General features: G+C 37.8%; 1 protein-coding gene across 2 annotated transcripts in view; it reads right to left on the reverse strand.

Moving 5' to 3' along the window:
• row (zinc finger domain-containing protein relative of woc) overlaps positions 1-19,301 on the reverse strand; it is a 287,029-nt gene that overhangs the window by 60,503 nt on the left and 207,225 nt on the right. For both annotated transcript variants that reach the window (XM_090389220.1, XM_090389221.1), the window contains exon 14: positions 11,348-11,624. In XM_090389220.1, the coding sequence (XP_090245346.1) occupies positions 11,348-11,624 (277 nt within the window). The remainder of the gene's footprint in view (positions 1-11,347; positions 11,625-19,301) is intronic.

Below are 19,301 nucleotides of genomic sequence, written 5' to 3' on the forward strand. Positions count from 1 at the left end.
ATTGTGCAGTCAAATATGAAGGTCGCTCGTCAGGGCAGATCATGGAGTCTTGTCAATGATATATAGGAATTTTGCTATATATCATTTTGCTATATAACGGGATAATCACCTCCCTGCTAGGACAGGGAGGTGATTATCGCATTATACAAGGCAATGGTCAGGTCACACCTAGAGTACTGTGTACAGGTCTGGAGGCCTCATTTTACAAAAGACGTAGAGTTGCTAAAAGGAGTACAAAGAAGGGCATCAAGGTTGGTGAGGGGAACAAAGGGGTGCTCTTACCAAGAAAGGCCATATTGCTCCATTTATATTGTCTGTAAGTTGCATGTGTTCTGTAGTCGATTTTCTGATTGCTAGACGAATAACCAGAGTTTCCAGGACAATAAACGATGAAAGTGTAGTGCATTTCAATGGTTCGGATTGGTTTTTGAAATTTGATTCATTAAAGCGGCTGATTCTACTGATAATGTTAACCAGTGCTTACTTATTTCAGGGCTTACTATTGTCTCCGACAGTAGTAGTAGTGGCATGTGATGCAAGAAAGCAAATGTATGAGCTTATACAGCATCAGCCAAAAAACAAAAAAAAAAAACACACCATTCCCTCCAAATGCCTGTCCAGTTCCTCCTTAAATTTATTCAACCTATCAACTTCCACGACAGATGGAAGTTTGTTCCAGCAATTAACCACACGCTGGCTAAAGGCAAATTTCCGCACATCTAATCTACATCTGCCTTTTCCTAATTTGAATTTATGCCCCCTTAGGTTCGTAATCTGAACAAGTGGAAGAATCCCATCAGAATTCAGCGTGCTCAACCCATTCAAGCCCTTATACACCTCAATCAGATCCCCGCGCAGGTGCCTAGTCTCCAGCCACTGCAATTTGCAGAACTTGATAAGAGGATCCCTTCATTCCCCTCACCAATCTTGTTGCCCTTCTCGGTACACGCTCAAGTAAATCTACATCCTTCCTAAAATGAGGCCTCCAGACCTGTACGCAGTACTCAAGGCGTGGCCTGACCATTGCCTTATACAGAGCGATAATCACCTCCTTTTCCCTGCTAGCAAAATTCCTATATATCATTGACAAAACCCCATTACCTGCCCTGGCAACCTGTCTGCATTGCTCAGAAAACTTCATATCTGATTGCACAATTACTCCCAGGTCTTTTTCATTTTCTACCATCTTAAGTGTAGTACCACACAGTTGGTACGTTTCTCTGGGGTTACTTCTACCCATATGCAGTACTTACATTTGTCAAGGTTAAACTTTAGTTGCCACTTCTTAGCCCATCTGCCCAAATTATCTAGATCCTGTTGCAGTAGCACACTGCCATTACTGTCATTAACAACTCTGCCAACCTTTGTATCATCTGCAAACTTCGACACTAAGCTTGATATACCTTCATCAATATCATTGATAAATATACAAAACAACAGTGTACCCAACACCGAACCCTGTGGGACTCCACTAATAACATTAGTCCAAGAAGAGCAGCACCCATTGATTACCACCCTCTGTCTTCTCCCACTTAACCATCCTTTTATCCATTGTAGCAACTTACCCTTAATACCATTCTGCTCCAATTTGTACAATAGTCTTCCATGGGTAACAGTGTCAAAAGCTTTCCTGAAATCCAAATATATGATATCAAAATTATTTTTTGCATCCAGTTCCTTTGTAACCACATCATAATATCCTATCAAATTTGTCAGACAAGACTTTCCCTTAACAAACCCATGCTGTGTCTGAATTATTGCTGCAGTCTTGTCGAGATGATCCTGCAATGCATCTTTAACCAGCAACTCCATTATTTTACCCGGAACAGAAGTTAAACTAACTGGTCTGTAATTACCCGTGTCACCCTTCGATCCCCCTTTGTGAATTGGGGATACATTTGCACATCTCCAGTCCGTGGGAACCTCCCCTGAGTCCAAGGATGCTCTCATAATTATGGCTAAGGGTTTGCTTAGTTGCTTTGCCGCCTCCTTTAATATAACTGGATAGATCCCATCCACCCCAGGTGCTTTTCTTACGTTTAACTTCAACAGTTTCTCTTCCACTTTGCTCTCAGTTATTACAAAATCATTAAGTATCCTGCTACAATTTGATAACCTTCTGCCATTTTCAAACCTTAATAATTCCTCACATGTGAATGTAGATGCAAAATACTCATTCAGTTTGTTTGCTATCTGAGCAGGATCATCAACAGTCGAACCATGGATGTCAAGTGTACCAATCAGATTCAACCCCTTCCTTTTAGAGTTTATATAAGTAAAGAAATCCTTGCTGTTTTTCTTAGCATCTTTTGCCAAGGATTTCTCATAATCTGCCTTCGCCTGCCTAACCTCCTTTGTAACTTGGTTACAGATCAACTTGTAGCTATCATAGGCTTCTGTGTCACGTGTTAATTTGTATGCATCCCATGCATTTTTCTTCTCTGTTACGAGTCTCATTAGTTCATTTGACAGGACCACGTAGTCCTTCCTCTCAGCCAGTAGCAGTATTTGTAAACATATTGGCCACATTTTTTGCTTTTGCATGCTTCAGTTGAAGTGATTTTTGTGTTCTGCTTATTTGACATAAATTTATATAAAAGTAAAACAATTTCCATTATAAAAATTACCTTTTAGAGAGATAAATAGCTTAGTTACATAACAAAAATTTCAACTTCCAAGGTCTTGGAACGAATTACCAAAAAACAATGTTACTGGGTTTACATTATGATATTTTCATGAAACAATGGTGCCTGGAACAGATTAATATTGTAAAGCAGGGATCCACTGTACAAGGCAGCTGATTTTAGCACTTCATGTATGTGGTTCAAAACTGTCAATATATTTTTGATATATATTTTTATATAAAAGTTTAGAAATCTTATAATACCGTATTGGTGGACTAATAATAGAATAGCAATTGCTTAAAAAAAAAACGGTACTCACCTTGAATAAATCTGCAGTGGTGTATTGAGAAGAGGTGGTTAGTGTTTAGGTTGAATTGTTAGCTAAGAAACTAAGGGAGGAAATGAAGAGAAAAAACGGAATTTAAAACAAGCGCAAGGAGGTAGAAGTGTACACATCCGATCCTTGGTTGTCATTAAAGAGGGAAGAAGTAATTTAAAAGCTTGAATAAAATAATACGATGAGGCCAATAGTCATTATGAAGGACTTTCATTAAATAATAACGTCTTCAGTTGGCAATTGAATGGGCAGAGAATGCATGTTGTTTTAAAGGTTTAAGTTTATACTCTCGTGATGGACTATTTGACACGTGGGAAATTTAACCGCAAAAGGTTCCAAGCTGGTGAAAGGTTGAAGGAGAGTTTGGCGGTAATAATTTTAAGATTAGAATGATGTCGACACCATTCAATCACGAGTGCTTCTTATTGAAGAATTCTATAATTAGATTTGAGTTTAATAATGGTAATGGCAGAGTCAACGAGAGGAGTGTGATTGTGGGTTTGGGCATGAATTGTGAGTTCTGTACTGGCTTGATTTGTTCTAAAACTGTTGAAATGGTAATATGCACGGGTGTTGGAGGTTTTGGAAGAACCGAATTTGGTGGTAGTGCTGCCAATGTAACAGGCGTCACAGTTTGGCTGACATTTTATGAGGTATATTATATTATTAAGATTGCTGGTGGAATAAGTGTGTATATCTTTATAGGAATTAAAAAAAGATCCTAGTTTATTGTAAGTGGAAAAGACGAGAGAAATGTCTGTGTTATTAAAAATACAGCGGAATTGTCCTGCGAGTTCACTATGGTAGGGGAGGACTATACGAGTGTTGGTTTTGTTGTTGTGTATGGTTGGATTAATAATTTTATTTTTGGCGGTGGAAATTGTATTTAGGATGAGTTGAGGGGGGGTAACCTGTGGCTAGAAATTTTTCGGTAAAGTATTGAAGTTCATTATGTAGGTCATCTTGTGAGGAGCTAAATTTTAAGGCGTTGTGAATTTGGTTGTGTAAGACGGCTTTTTTAGTGCTGAGGGGATAGTGTAAAGAGAAATGCAAGTACTTGCCAGTGTGCATGCTTTTTCTGAAGATATCATAGTTTTGTACCTGTTATATAGAGGGTGAGATTGAGAAAATTTATCTGGTTGTTCATTCCGAATTCAAGGGTGAGTTTTAGCCTGTCATGTACCGAATTAAAATTTGAAAAGAGATTGTTAATGATGGGTCTATTGCCTATAATTAGGATGTCATCGGCATAGTGTAAGTATAATTTTATTTCAGAGGGAAAGGGTTGTAAAATTTGTTTCTTGATAGTAGCTAGATAAATTTTGGACAGGGGGGCAGAAATGCCTAGGCCCGAATGTTCGGTAAATTCAGTAACCCGAATGTTTGTTGGAAAATTTTATTGTTGAATCTAAAATACCTGGCATCTAATAAAAGTGTAGTAAGTTCAAGAATATGGTCGACAGAAAGGGAAGTGCGTTTGGTTAAAGTATCATCTGCAATTAAAAATTCTCGTAAAGCTTGCAGAGTAAAGGGGATATGTACATTAGTATAAAGGGATATGACGTCAAAGGATACTAATATGTCTCCTTCAGATATTGCAGTATTGTCTATTTTTTGGAAAGCTTGATTGGTGTTATTAATTTTGAATGTAGAGAATCTGGTGAGAGGTGATATAATTTTGACAAGAAAGATGGATAAATTGCCAAAAGCTGATCTGATGAAAGAAACAACAGGTCTTAATGGGTAGCCGGGTTGCTGATATAAAAAAACAGCAACTTTTGGACATACACAAACTCAGTAAGACTTCTAACGTCATCATTCAAAAGGCTGACAAAGGAGATACACTCGTCATTCTGGACAAAGACACCTACATAGAAAAAATGGAATCAATCTTAGCCGATCAGGACACATATATAAATGACAGTAACCACAATATCACAAAACTCAAAAACAAACTGGACACAATCCTAAGGAAACTCAGACAGAACAAGGAAATTCATCTTTTTACATTACAACAAATAGGAATTCGCAATAACATCCTTCCCCACATGTTCGGGATTACCAAGTTACATAAACTGGGCTACCCATTAAGACCATTAAGCCAAACCAAACCAAATCACCCATGGAAAAAAAAAGTTTGCATTTCTGTTATTGCATTAGTCCATATATGATAAAAGCAACTTGTACATTATAGCTGTTTCATTCCAAACATAATCTATATTACTTGCTTAGCCCATGGCTTATATAGCCTTGCAGAAACAATTCAAAAGGATTTTGGCAAAATTAATAAATTATTTCTTGTGTAAAAAAAAAAAAAAGGCTTTATAAGAGGTCCTATAAGCATAACTATACACAGAGATATGCAACATGGTCTCTGACCAGAGCCTATTCTGACAAATTGGGGAATGCAGTTATGTGCAGCATTATTTTATGCTAAAAAGTTTGATGCTATAAAAAAAAAAAGTAGTCAATGCTTTGGATACTGCCGCTATTGGTGCTGCTAAGGGAATTCTTTCTGATACTTTGGTTTGAAAATAACTGCTGTTCATAGAGCCTTGTTTTGTTTGATTACCTAATTCTATAACTGACTTTCAAACACGGAGAATTTGTATGAGCAATGCAGCTGAAGAAGTGAGGGAAGTTCGAGTTAGAAATTGAAACAATTCCTGGAGACACAGAAAATAAAATAAGAATAAATTAAAAACAAACTTTGGATTTCAAATTTTAAGAAAAATAGATGACTTTGTTAATGGAAGGAATAGAAACTTCCAATTCAAGTACAGGATTCAAAGGCTTATATTTTTAAATTTAACCAAGTCACTTTAATGGATCACACTGAAAAATATGCTTTGTTCTGCAAAAGTAAGGTTTAAAATGATACTTACTCTAAAACTTTTCACTAAACAGTTCTGTTACTTTGAAACATTAAAAACAAAGAGACTGTAATTCAATTAATTCTAAAAACTGGTAATAAATGTAAAAAAGTGTTTTGCATATAATAGGAATTTGTAACATATTTTCATATATTCTACTGCATATTTTGCCTGTTTTTAGTTCATATTTTCCAATGATTAGTTGTGAAAATGGAATAATCTTCAAAGTATGTCATTGCTACCATCACCTGAAACAGAAAATGAAAAGGAATTCATTATTCAATTTTTTTTTTTTTTTTTTTTTTTTTTATGAAAACCCCAAACACGAAAGGTATCAAAACCTATAGTACTTAGTACCATGCATGGGTTGAAGGAGAAGTATGGGGGGGGGGGGGGGGGAACTCTGCTCTGGAGACTAAACATGGGTTTCACCACTTCAAGCCCCCAATAAGCAAAGTGGTGGTATTTCACCGGTTGATGAAAGTCATCTACCTTAATACTGCCACCTTAATATTGCACAATTCTGGAATACCAGCTGACATTATACGTACATAGGTCCTAAAACTTCTGAAAGTAATGCTCCTTCTTTTACTTATTCAGCAAATCTGAAGTAAAAAGCAACTAATCCAGGGCAGTGAAAAGGTATTTGGGGAGCCCAGTTGCCAAAAGGGGTTAAGAAGCCTCATTTATTTATGTTGAGACTTTGATGGCTCCCTCGATGGGGCTCTGGTGCAGCGCATCCAATGCACCCCCCCCCCTTTGAAGGCCTTCAACTAATCTCATCATTCACAAGAACAAAACTAACTTTAAATGAAATATGAAAGAATTTAGAATACACAATTTCTTCAAGGGTCTGCAAGATAAAAAAAGGCACCTGGGGTTGATGGAATCTATCCAGTTATATTAAAGGAGGCAACAAATGAAGTAAGCAAACCCTTAGCCGTAATTATGAGTGTCCTTGGATTCGGGGGAGGTACCCATGGACTGAAGATGTGCAAATGTGACCCCAATTCACAAAGGAGGATCAAAGGGCAACCCAAATAATTATAGACCTGTTAGTTTTTTTTTTTTTTTGATGTAAACCCCAAACAAGACAGGTATTAGAACCTATAGTACTTAGTACCGTGCTTGGGTTGGAGGTTGAGAAGACGAAAGAAGATATTTGTTGACATTGGACTTGAACTTCTGTAGACTGTAATTTTCAGGAAATACGTATGAAGGAAGGTTGTTCCAGAAAACAGCAGTTGAATGAATAAACGAGGAAGATGAAAAGTTGGTTCTGTGAATTTGAAGATGGACAGTAAATGGATGTTGGCTGGTGGCGGCACGTGTTTGGACCGTTTTGAAAGAGAGAGCGGGAATTATAGAAGCCAATTCAGAAGAACAGTGCCCATGGAAGTATCTGTAGAAGAGGCATGCAGCAGAAACAGTAAGTCTATGACAGAGCGAGTGGAGAGACTCTGTTAGAGATGAATCATTAATTAACCTAACTGCCCTCTTCTGAACGGAATCAAGAAGCCTGAGAGAGGTTTTGGGGGCACCACCCCAGATGTGGGAACAATATTCCATGGCAGGGCGGATTTGCAATTTATACAGAGTGAGCAGCTGTTTGGAAGAAAAGTAACGCCAAGAGCGAAAGAGAAAACCAAGTTTTTTAGATGCAGAGGAAGCAATATTTGTAATGTGCTTGTGCCAAGAGAGATAAGAAGTCAGGGTAATCCCAAAAGAGATATATCATTTTTCCTAGAAATCGGAATGTCACTAAAGATAAGCATAGGAGCAGAAGAATCCTTTTTGCAAGATATCAGACAAGACTGAGTTTCAGAAGGGTTGAAATCAACTAAGTTGTCTTTGCCCCACTGGAGAATTACCTGAAATCGGCATTTAAGGAATTGGTAGCAGATTTTCGAAAAATTGAAGCTGATTGAGTAAGACACGGTTTCTCAAAATGTAAAGTGGAATGCAATGTGCTATCATCGGCAAAACTATGAATAGGATTTCCAGTCAATGGAAGAAGGTCATTAATATGCAAGAGGAAAAGAGTGGGGGAAAGAACTGAACCATGGGGGACACTGGCATTAGTGGAGAAGTTAGAAGACAGAGAGCCATCTACCATCACCCTCAGTGAGCGATCAGAGAGAAAACTGGATAACCAATTACTAAAAACAGTTGGCAAACCATAAGATGGAAGCTTGTTTAGAAGACCTTTATGCCAAACACGATCAAAAGCAATTGAGATGTCAAGAGCAACTACTTGTGTTTCCCCGAACCTTTCCATTGAATTAGTCCATAAATGGGTAACATAAACAAGAATATCACCAGTGGATCGACACTAACGGAATGCATACTGGTGATCGTTGATCAGACGGAAGGTTTCTAGATAGTTTAAGAGTTGGCGGTTAATTGATTTCTCCATTACTTTAGAAAGAGTAGAAGTAATTGGATGGGAGGGATTTGTCACCCTTTTTAGGAACTGGCTGGATATGAGCAAATTTCCAAGCAGAAGGAAAACCACCTTTTGAATAAGAAAGTGAAAAAAGGCGGCAAAGAATAGGAGTAAGTTCAGGAGCTCAGGTTTTGAGAACAAGTGGAGAAATACCATCAGTACCTGGAGCTTTCTTAGCATCAAGATTCGTCAAAATCCTTCTGACATCCTTTTGACGGAAGACCACAGGAGGCATTGAATGGAGCACGCTGGGAATGGTGGGAGGTGTTTTACCAAGATCATTAATACATGAATTGGAAGAAAATTGGGATGCTAGCAGGTCTGCTTTATCCTTGGCTGAAGTAGCAACAGAACCATCTGGTTTGCACAGAGGTGGGAGCAGAGATGGACAAAAGTTGTGGCCAATAGCTTTGGTTAGAGACCAGAATGCTCGGCTACCATTAGGGCAAGAAGCAAGTTTTCTACCCTAAGCCTGTTCAAACACTAGTTTGGACTGATTAATAACTGCTTTACAATTGTTGTGAGCTTTGGTGTAGGCAGAAAATGAAACTGGAGAATTAGAAACAAGCCAATTACGATATGCAACATTCTTCTCTTGAACAGCCTTAGCACATTTATTGGAAAACCAAGGTTTAGTTAAAGGACGAGATTTTAAAGTGGAGTGTGGGATAAAGGATTCTATTCCTGCAAGAATAATTTCGCTGACACGATCTGAGCAAACGTTGACATCAGAAGTTTTGAAACAGTAATCTGACCAAGGAAAAGAAGAAAAGAACTCTCGCAGGTCAACTTCTGTTCCAGGGAAATTAATGGAGGCACTGGTTAAAGAAGCACTGCAGGATCATCCAGACAAGACTTCAGTTATAGCTCGGACACAGCATGGGTTTGTTAAGGGGAACTCTTGTCTGACTAATTTGATTGGATGCTATGATGTAGTCGCAAAGGAACTGGATGCAAAGAATAACTTTGATATCATATATATGGATCTTAGAAAGGCCTTTGATACTGTTGCCCATGCAAGACTGCTGCACAAATTGGAGCAGTGTGGCACAGGAGGCAAATTGCTGCTATGGATAAAGTGATGGTTGAGTGGGAGAAGACAGAGTGGTAATCAATGGGCATTACTCTTCGTGGACTAATGTTATTAGTGGTGTCCTTCAGGGTTCAGTACTGGATCCATTGTTGTCTTCTGTATTTATAAATGATATTATATCAGGCTTAATGTCCAAGTTTGCAAAACAATACGAAGGTTGGCAGGGTTGTTAAGGACACTAATGACAGTATGCTGCTGCAACAGGATCTAGAAAAGTTGAGCAGATGGGCTGAGAGGTGGAAAATGAAGTTTAACATTGACAAATGTAAAGTTTGTTGTTGTTGTTGTTGTTTGTTTGTTGTTTTGGTTTTTAGGAGCATTAGCAACTAAGGCCATATTGCTCTGGTGATATGAGGTGATCTTTCCCTTTCCTTTCCGCATCCTCCGTATTTGGTGCTCATTGGCTCGAATCCCGTTCTAATCAAGAAGAGTTTTCTACGCACTGCTGCTGCTCCTGCCCACAGAGGCACCATACAAACAAATGTAAAGTACTACATGTGGGAAGCAGTAACCCCAGAGTAACATATCAACTCTGTGGTACTACGCTGACAATGCTAGAGAATGAAAAGGACCTGAGGATAATTGTGCAGGCAGATATGAAGTTTTCTGAGGATCGCAGATGGTCTGCAAGAGTAGCTCATGGTGTCTTGTCAATGATATACAGGAATTTTTCTAGCGGGGATAAGGAGGTGATTATCTCCTTGTATACGGCAATGGTCAGTCCACACCTTGAATACTGTGTACCGGTCTGGAGGCCTCACTTTAAGAAGTATGTAGAGATGTTGAAATGAGTACAGAGAAGGCAACAAGATTAGTGAATGGAACAAAAGGTTGCTCTTAGGAAGAAAGGCTTAAGTTTTGCAGATTACAGTGTCTGGAGACTAGGACCTGCAAGGTGATCTGATTGAGGTGTATAAAGCCTTGAATGGTTTGAGCATGCTCAATGCTGATGGGATTCTTCCTCTTGCTTAGAATGATCACCTGAGAGGGCATAAATTCAAATTGAGGAAAGACAGCTGTAGGATAGATGTGTGGAAGTTTGCCTTTAGCCAGTGGGTAATTGATTGGTGGAACAGACTTCCATCTTTTGTTGTGGAAGTTGATAGCCTAAATAAATTTAAGGCTGAGCTGGATATGCAACGAACGGAGGGGTGAAATGGAAGCAGTTTTTTTTTGGTTTTTTTGGCGGATGCTGCATAAGCTTGCTTTCTTGCATCATATGCCTCTACCAATGATAAAGATGCATTTGAAGTATTTTGATGTCATTTGTTTGCATTTCACGTAAAAAGAAGCACCAAACTGCAAATGAAATATAAAAGAAATTAGCATATACAATTTCTTTGTGTCTACAAGTGGCACACATGAAATGCTGACACATTTAAATGTATCCTAAGAAACTCATTCATTCATTATTTGTTGTAAACACGAATTTTCATGCTCAGATCTTGGAAATAATTCTTATTTATCACATGTTCAATGTGTCCTCCATTTTGGCAAAGAACTTCCTGAAAGCATACACCAATGTTTGTAATGACATAATGACTTATCTTCATCAATTTAGCAACACAAGTGGCCCATCATAATTTCCAAAGTCCATGAGTGCAGCAGGTTAACTGCAGAACAACTTCTCTTTCAAGGGGCTCTAAAAAATGTCACATGGGTTCGTCTGGACTCAGAGCTGGTCAAAAATACTCACAGTAATATCAACCAAGATAACAGCATACCAATATGCAAGAACCATAAACTGTATGGGGGAAAAAAAAAAAAACAAAATCAAACAATTACCTGTATGGCACACAATCCTGTATAAACCACTGGGTGTCCACAGTTAGCTGAGTTGCCAATGCTAGTCATAAATCTAACTCATAAGTCATAAAAATTTATGACTTATGAGTTAGTCATAAAATATAATTCATAAAAATTTATGAATTACTATAATAAGCTAATAGAGAATAAAATTTCTCAATACACTACCTAAAGTGTTCAGATTCAATGGGATATTTGCACTCGATGCACAGTTTGGTACCATCTACATTTATTTCAGTACCAGAATATTTGTTTCTATTAATATTTGTATGAATTTGGGAAATTGAAAGTTTTGACTGCTTCTGTTTGGACAGCTCCGTTGTTGGATTACTTGTAGGTGAAACCTGCTTTGATTTACAGTTGCTACGAGGCTTAGAAGTTGGTTTCTCCTGAGGATTTACAACAACAATAGGTTCTGATCCTTCATATTTCATTGGTGTGACTCCTTAAAAAGATAAGAAAAACTAAAATTAAATTATTTTGTTATTATGAATTCCAAACATACATACATGAACATAATATACATACACAGTACTGCCAAAAATAATGTTACAAACTTTGAATGATGAGATTACTTATACAAAACTTCTAACTGCAATATTTCATGCATTCTTTGCATAATGTATATTAACATAATTAATATAAATGATGTTCTGTGTAGTGTGGTCTTCCCATGGTAAAGCCAGATATTCTTCTATTTTTTTAAATTTTCACTTTGTTAACTAATTCCTTTAGTTATTTGTTGGATTTTTGTTTACACACAAGCAAGAGTGGTCTCCTAGCAAAAAGTACTTGCTGTAGTTTCAGCAATATATTCACATGGAAAAAAGTGAAATTAATCTAAACATCATGTGATAAAGAAGATCAAATAGTTGTTATAGCACTGCTCATGTACTGGCATTTGTAGAAGGAAAATAGCCATCATTAACAAAAAAAAAAGGGGGGGGGTCCACAATTATTAATCTCCACTACCTTTCAGAAAGAAAACATCTATTTTCTTGAAAGATAGTGGAGATCAAAAAGTGAACCCCCCCCCCTTTCTTTTGTTAATGATGGATCTTGAACACACACATCTAATGCTTTTGACATTTTTCTTATCAACAATCCCTCAAAGTACACAGTAAATGTAGCTTCCTTCTAGAGCAGTATTTTTCAACCTGTGGGCAACAACCAACCAGTGGGCTAAAGAAAATTCTGGGTGAATTGCAAGATTTTTGATTAAATATTAAATCAATTAAATACTTTTTTAACAATATGCATTAACAAAATTTTTAAAAAATTTATAAACTGTACCTCATCATATATATACATTTAATGAAACTTGGTTAATTCAAGGTTCAAACAGCTATAATATATGTTTCAATTTAAACAGGTTAAAAGTATCCATACAAGACCAGAACATGTTGGTATTAATTAATCATGAGATATTTTTAATCAGACACTCACTAATTTTTTTTTTTTTTTTTTTTACTAATGCGAGAGTACATGTCTGCCCATCTGCTCAACTTTTCTAGATCCTGTTGCAGCAGTATACTGTCATTAACAGCCCTGCCAACCGTATCATCTGCAAACTTGGACATTAAGCCTGATATACCATTATCAATATCATTTATAAATACAGAAAACAACAATGGACTTAACACTGAAACCTGAGGGACTCCACTAATAACATTAGTCCACGAAGAGCAGTGTCCATTGATTACCACTCTCTGTCTTCTCCCACTCAACCATCCCTTTATTCATAGCAGCAATTTGCCTCCAATGCCACACTGCTCCAATTTGTGCAGCAGTCTTCATATGTAACAGTATCAAAGGCCTTTCTAAGATCCAAATATATGATATCAAAGTTATTCTTTGCATCAAGTTCCTTCGTGACTACATCATAGTATCAAATTAGTTAGACTAGACTTCCCCTTAACAAAACCATGCTGTGTCCAAGCTATAACTGAAGTCTTGTCTAGATGATCCTGCAATGCTTCTTTAACCAGTGCCTCCATTAATTTCCCTGGAACAGAAGTTAAACTAACAGGTCTGTAATTACCTGTGTCTCTCTTTGATCCTCCTTTGTGGATTGGGGTCACATCTGCACATCTCCAGTCCATGGGTACCTCCCCCGAGTCCAGGGAAGCTCTCATAATTATGGCTAAGGGTTTGCTTACTTCCTTTGCCGGCCCCCTTTAATATAACTGGATAGATTCCATCCACCCCAGGTGCCTTTCTTATGTTTATCTTCAACAATTTCTCCTCCACCTTACTCTCAGTTATTACAAGATTATCTAGCTTATTGCCAGAGTTGAATACACCTTTGACATTCCCCTCCTTGAATAACTCCTCATGTGTGAATGTAGATGCAAAATATTCATTTAGTTTGTTAGCTACCTGAGCAGGATCATCAACAGTTGAACCATCGATATCAAGTGGACCAATCTGATTCATCCACTTCCTTCTAGAGTTTATATAAGTAAAGAACTCTTTGCTGTTTTTCTTTGCATCCTTTGCCAAAGTTTTCTCGTAATCTGCCTTCGCCTGCCTAACCTCCTTTGTAACTTGGTTATAGACCAGCTTATATCTATCATAGGCTTCTGTGTCACATGCTAATTTATATGTATGCCATGCATTTTTCTTCTCTGTCACATGTCTAATTAGTTTATTTGACATCCATTTAGGCCTAAATCTTGAACAATATTTCTTTGTTGGTAAGAAAAACCTAGTAGCTTCCAAGATTAATTCTTTGAATGCTTCCCATTTTTAACTTTCTGTTGATAACATCATCAGTTGGTCCCACTGTATAGAATTTAAATACTGTCTCAGACCACCGTAGTCACCTTTACGAAAGCAAAATCCTTCCCTTTACCCTCGATGGTAGTTACCTCTTTGAGTAAATCCCACTTCAGCACACTGTGATCACTGCCACCTAGTGGTTCCTTTATCTGCAGATTCTTGATGCATGAAGAATCACTACTGATAATCAGATCAAGAGTATACCCTCTAGTTGTCTCCCGAACATGGTGCTGTAGAAAACAATCATCCAATAAATCCACAAAAGGCTTGCTAGTGTGTGGGTGACCAACCCACAAATCCCAGTCAATCTCTGGGAAATTAAAATCCTCCATTATAAGACACTCTGATTTACTGACACAATCTATTTCTCTGCACAACTGCTCATTATACTCATCAGATTGATTTGGCCAAAACACACACCTACACTCATTTTTCCTTTCCCAGTGCTTATGTCACACTAAACAGACTCAACATTGCATTGTCCACCAACATCAATTGGATGCACTTCCTTAGATTTTATGTGTTTCTTAACTAACAGCATAACCCCTCCTCCCTTTCTGTACACATTGTACTCCCCAAATTCCAGTTCTGCGCTGCTGATGTCCGTGTGACACCATGTCTCTGATATCCCAACAATAATACTTCTTGAATATCTACAGAAAAGAATTTACGTAAAAAAGCACATATCATATCAAAGGTGGTTTAAAAATTAGGGTATAACACTGATCTTTAATCTTTCTTGGCATAAGAATTTTACAAATACTGCTTATTCTGCACTGAAAAAACCAGCCTTCTATTAACTATTAAAATTATTAACATTACTTTTTGTTTTCTAAACAGCTGCTAACAATATAAAAATCATATATGTACCCTACCATCTAATGATTTTCACATCTGAAGGAATCTGTTCCTGCCATTTTATAGGGATGTGATACACTTAAATAAAGCGCTGCAAGAATATTCGCTGATGCTATCAAGGCAGTGTTAGGTGTGTTTGGAAAACTTCTAACTTGATGGGGATAGGGAGATTAATAGCAACCACAAGCAGAGTTGGAAATAGTTTTTTTTCACTGCTTCTATTAGGACATGCAGCAATCTAGGAAGCAAGATATCAGGGAATACAAAACCTGTTGAGGGTCTTCAATAGACAGTCACATACATGGGTTGTGTCAGGGCTACTAAAAGCAGAAACAAGAGCATGTGTACTTGCATGTACATTAATGCTAAGAGTATAGCAAACAGATATGGAGAATTTAAAGTACTGGCTAAATAAATAAATTCAGAAATTGTAGGGATATCAGAAATATGGTGCCCCTCAGATACAAGTGATGAAAAATATGACTATAGTAAATACAACATGTACAGAAAGGATGGGGAGGGTATAATGCTCTTGGTTAAGAAGCACCTAGAAGCCACGGCAATGCACCCAAATGATGTGAGTGGTCAATGCTACGTCACGTCAATTTGGTGTGATGTAAGTACCAGAAAAAAAGTACACTGAGAACAGGAGTCTACTATAGACCAAATGGCTGTGACAAGTAAAATGAACAACTAGACAGGCAGATGGAGTTGGAATTTAACTTTCCGGATATTGACCATAATCTGTGGGATAGGCCCTCAGAGAGCAGCAGAAATGGTCTGGATTTATTGGATGAATGTTTTCTACAGCAAAATGTCTGAGAGGCAACAACAAAATACAATACTCTTGATTGCATTATCCACAGCAACTCATCATGTATTAAGAATATTGGAGATAAAGTAGTAGTAGTGGCATGTGATAAAAGAAAGCAAGTGTATGAGCTTATGCAGGATCAGCCAAAAAAAAAAAAAATCACACCATTCCCTGCAAATGCCTGTCCAGTTCCTCCTTAAATTTATTCAACCTATCAACTTCCACGACAGATGGAAGTTTGTTCCAGCAATTAACCACCCGCTGGCTAAAGGCAAATTTCTGCACATCTGTTCTATCTGTCTTTTCTTAATTTGAATTTATGCCCCCTTAGGTTCGTAATCTGAACAAGTGGAAGGATCCCATCAGAATTCAGAGTGCTCAACCCATTCAAGGCCTTATACACCTCAATCAGATCACCGCGCAGGTGTCTAGTCTCTAGCCACTGCAATTTACAGAACTTAAGCCTCTCTCGGTAAGAGGATCCCTTCATTCCCCTCACCAATCTTGTTTGCTCTTCTCTGTACACGCTCAAGTAAATCTACATCCTTCCTAAAATGAGGCCTCCAGACCTGTACGCAGTACTCAAGGCGTGGCCTGACCATTGCCTTATACAGAGGGACAATCACCTCCTTTTCCTTGCTAGCAAAATTCCTGTATATCATTGACAAAACTCCATGATTTGCCCTGGCAGCCTGTCTGCATTGCTCAGAAACCTTCATATCTGACTGCACAATTACTCCCAGGTCTTTTACATTTTCTACCACCTTAAGTGTAGTACCACACAGTTGGTACTTTTCTCTCAGGCTACTTCTACCCATATGCAGTACTTTGCATTTGTCAAGGTTAAACTTCAGTTGCCACTTCTTAGCCCATCTGCACAAATTATCCAGATCCTGTTGCAGTAGCACACTGACATTACTGTCATTAACAACCCTGCCAACCTTTGTATCATCTGCAAACTTCGACACTAAGCCCGATATACCTTCATCAATATCATTGATAAATATACAAAACAACAGTGGACCCAACACCGAACCCAACAGATGCCAGTGATCATAATATACTGACGTGGGACATACCTAAAGATATAACTATTTTCAATGGTAAGTGAAATGGGAAAAGATTCTGTTGGTTGTTGTTGTTGGGTTTGTTGGTGCATCAGCAACTGTGGCTATAATGCGCTGATTTCAGAGTTATATATCTTTCTTCTTTGTTTTGATTCTGGTAAAAGTTCAGACAAGGTAATATGCTTTACGGTGAGTGGGCATGAACAGTTACTGCATTGTAGGGCATCTTCCTTTCTTAATAGGTAACTGTGAGTGAAGAATGTGTGACCAATTTGCAGTCGCACTAGTACAGTTTCTTCTTTTCTATTTCCTCTCAGACTGGACGTCCACTGTTTTGGTTCACTTTTTATTTCAAAAAGTTTATTATTTGTTTCTTTTTCCCATATACATTTCCATTGTTCTTTAGAGGTCTGTTGTATAATGGATTTATAATCAACATATGGTGTCCTGAAATTGGGTGAGATCAGATTTGAAGCACTTTTGGCAGCTAAATCTGCCTGTTCATTTCCTGGGATTTGAGTGTCCAGGAATACAACAAAAAATAATGCGGTGACCACGTATATGAATTTCCATTAACTGAGCCCAGATTTTCTGTATCAGAGGATGACTGCTGGAGCGTTTACATTGTATACAATTCACAGCACTTAATGAATCATTATATATGATGGATTCAGTGTATGAGGCTTCTTTTATGTTCTCCAGGGCTAATAGGATACCATACAGCTCTGCAGTATAAGTGCTACATTCTGAGGGGGAGCTGACTGGTATGATAGCATAGCATCCGGCAGGATTACAGCTGTACCAACTTTATTGGTAGTCTTGGATCTATCTGTATATAGTTTTATGTAACTTCTAAACTGAGTGGAGTGGGCCAGATGTAATTGTCTGATGTTAATATCTGGAAGATTATTTTTTTCACATTTCTGAAAATATCTGTCAATATGTATCATGGGTATTTGCCATGGCTGCGTTTCCATGCTAGTATCTTGCAGTATGGTATTCGTGTTGAGTCTCCAGCTAGTGTTTAGAGCTTGAAGCCTAATGCCAGATGGTTTGTTGAGACGTGGTTTAGTTCGATAGAGGTTTTCCCATTTTGGTCTGAAGAGATATTACCATGTGAGGATGATGTGGAAGGCTGCTGATTTTAGCAGCATAACTTAGAAGAAGAATTTGTCATTGAAGGTCTAGCAGCAGTTCATGGGCTTCTGTACATAGACTTAAAATTGGAGACGTACAAAAGGCCCCCAGTGCAACTTGTAGTGCATTGTGATGTATGGGATCGAGCCATTTCAGTACACTTGGCTTGGCTTGGATTATGCTAGAGACACATAGTCCAAGTGGGATCTAATTAATGAGTGGTATAAATGTAGCAACATGTAACAATCTGCACCCCATGACATAGAGGTGATTACTCTGAGAATATTTAGTTTCTTAAGACAGCTGGTATGAACATATTTTTTATGTTTTTTTTTATCAAATATTATACCAAGAAATCGAGTACTGGGTTGAAATGTAATACGAGAGTCTAACTGAAGGTGTGGATAAGGATGTAATGTACGTTTACGACAAAAGTGTACTGCAGTTGTTTTTCATTTAGAAATTCTGTAATCACTGTTTTTGGCCCAAGACACTATTCTATTGATGGTGCCTTGTAGTTGTGTTTCAATAAATTGCATATTTTGAGAATGACATGAGATTGCAAGATCGCTGGCATACAGATATGCATCAACTGCGTCAGGTATACACTTGGTTATAGAATTGGATCCTGATGGCAAAAAGTGTGGTGTTCAACACTGAGCCCTGGGGAACTCCCTCTTCTTGTATGTTCCAGAAAGTGATGAATAGAATCAGACTTGGAAGGACTTGTTAGCTAGAAAGTTCCGAATAAATTTCAGCAGATGACCTCGAAGACCAGATTTATTTAAGTCACAAAGAATCCCATATTGCCAAGTTGTATCAAATGCTTTTACGTCAACGCGTATCATAACAAAGTGCTCATTTCTTAGAAAAGCATTCTGAATATTTGCTTCCGCTTTGATAATGAGATCAAGCGTCAATCTACTTCTTCGAAAATCATACTGGCTTGGACTCAGAATGTTTTGAGTCTCCAAGGACCATGTTAGTTGGGTGTTAAATATTTTTTCCAATGTTTTTCTCAAGCAAATGGTTAGGGAGATAGGCCAATAGTTTGTTGGATATGTTTGTTGGACCTAGTTTCGGGAAGGCTAGCATATAAAGAAGAATGGCACCAACTAGTGGGAAAATATTCCTCTAAGAAAATTCTATTGTAGATTCGTAAGAGAGCACTTAACAATCTTTCACTTAAATGGGAAATAAAGTGTAATAAATTCTGTCAGGACGCGGAGCACTGTTCTTCACCCGTGTTGAGCAATTCAGTCACGGTCAACGGCAGATTGTATGAATGTTGGAGAGAGGTATCGAAATTCAGTTTATACTTTTCTATCCTGGATTTTAGAGACTGAAAAGCTGGTTCATATGTGGAAATAGCTGAGTGTGTTTCAAAATATGAGCCAAAGGCATTAGCAATTTCTACATGATCAGAAATTTCCCTCCCTTTCAAAAATAAAATCAGAGAATTTGC

Source organism: Mastigoproctus giganteus, chromosome 14 (assembly GCF_048544385.1).
Source record: "Mastigoproctus giganteus isolate SK-2022 chromosome 14, ASM4854438v1, whole genome shotgun sequence".
NCBI lineage: Eukaryota > Metazoa > Arthropoda > Arachnida > Uropygi > Thelyphonidae > Mastigoproctus > Mastigoproctus giganteus.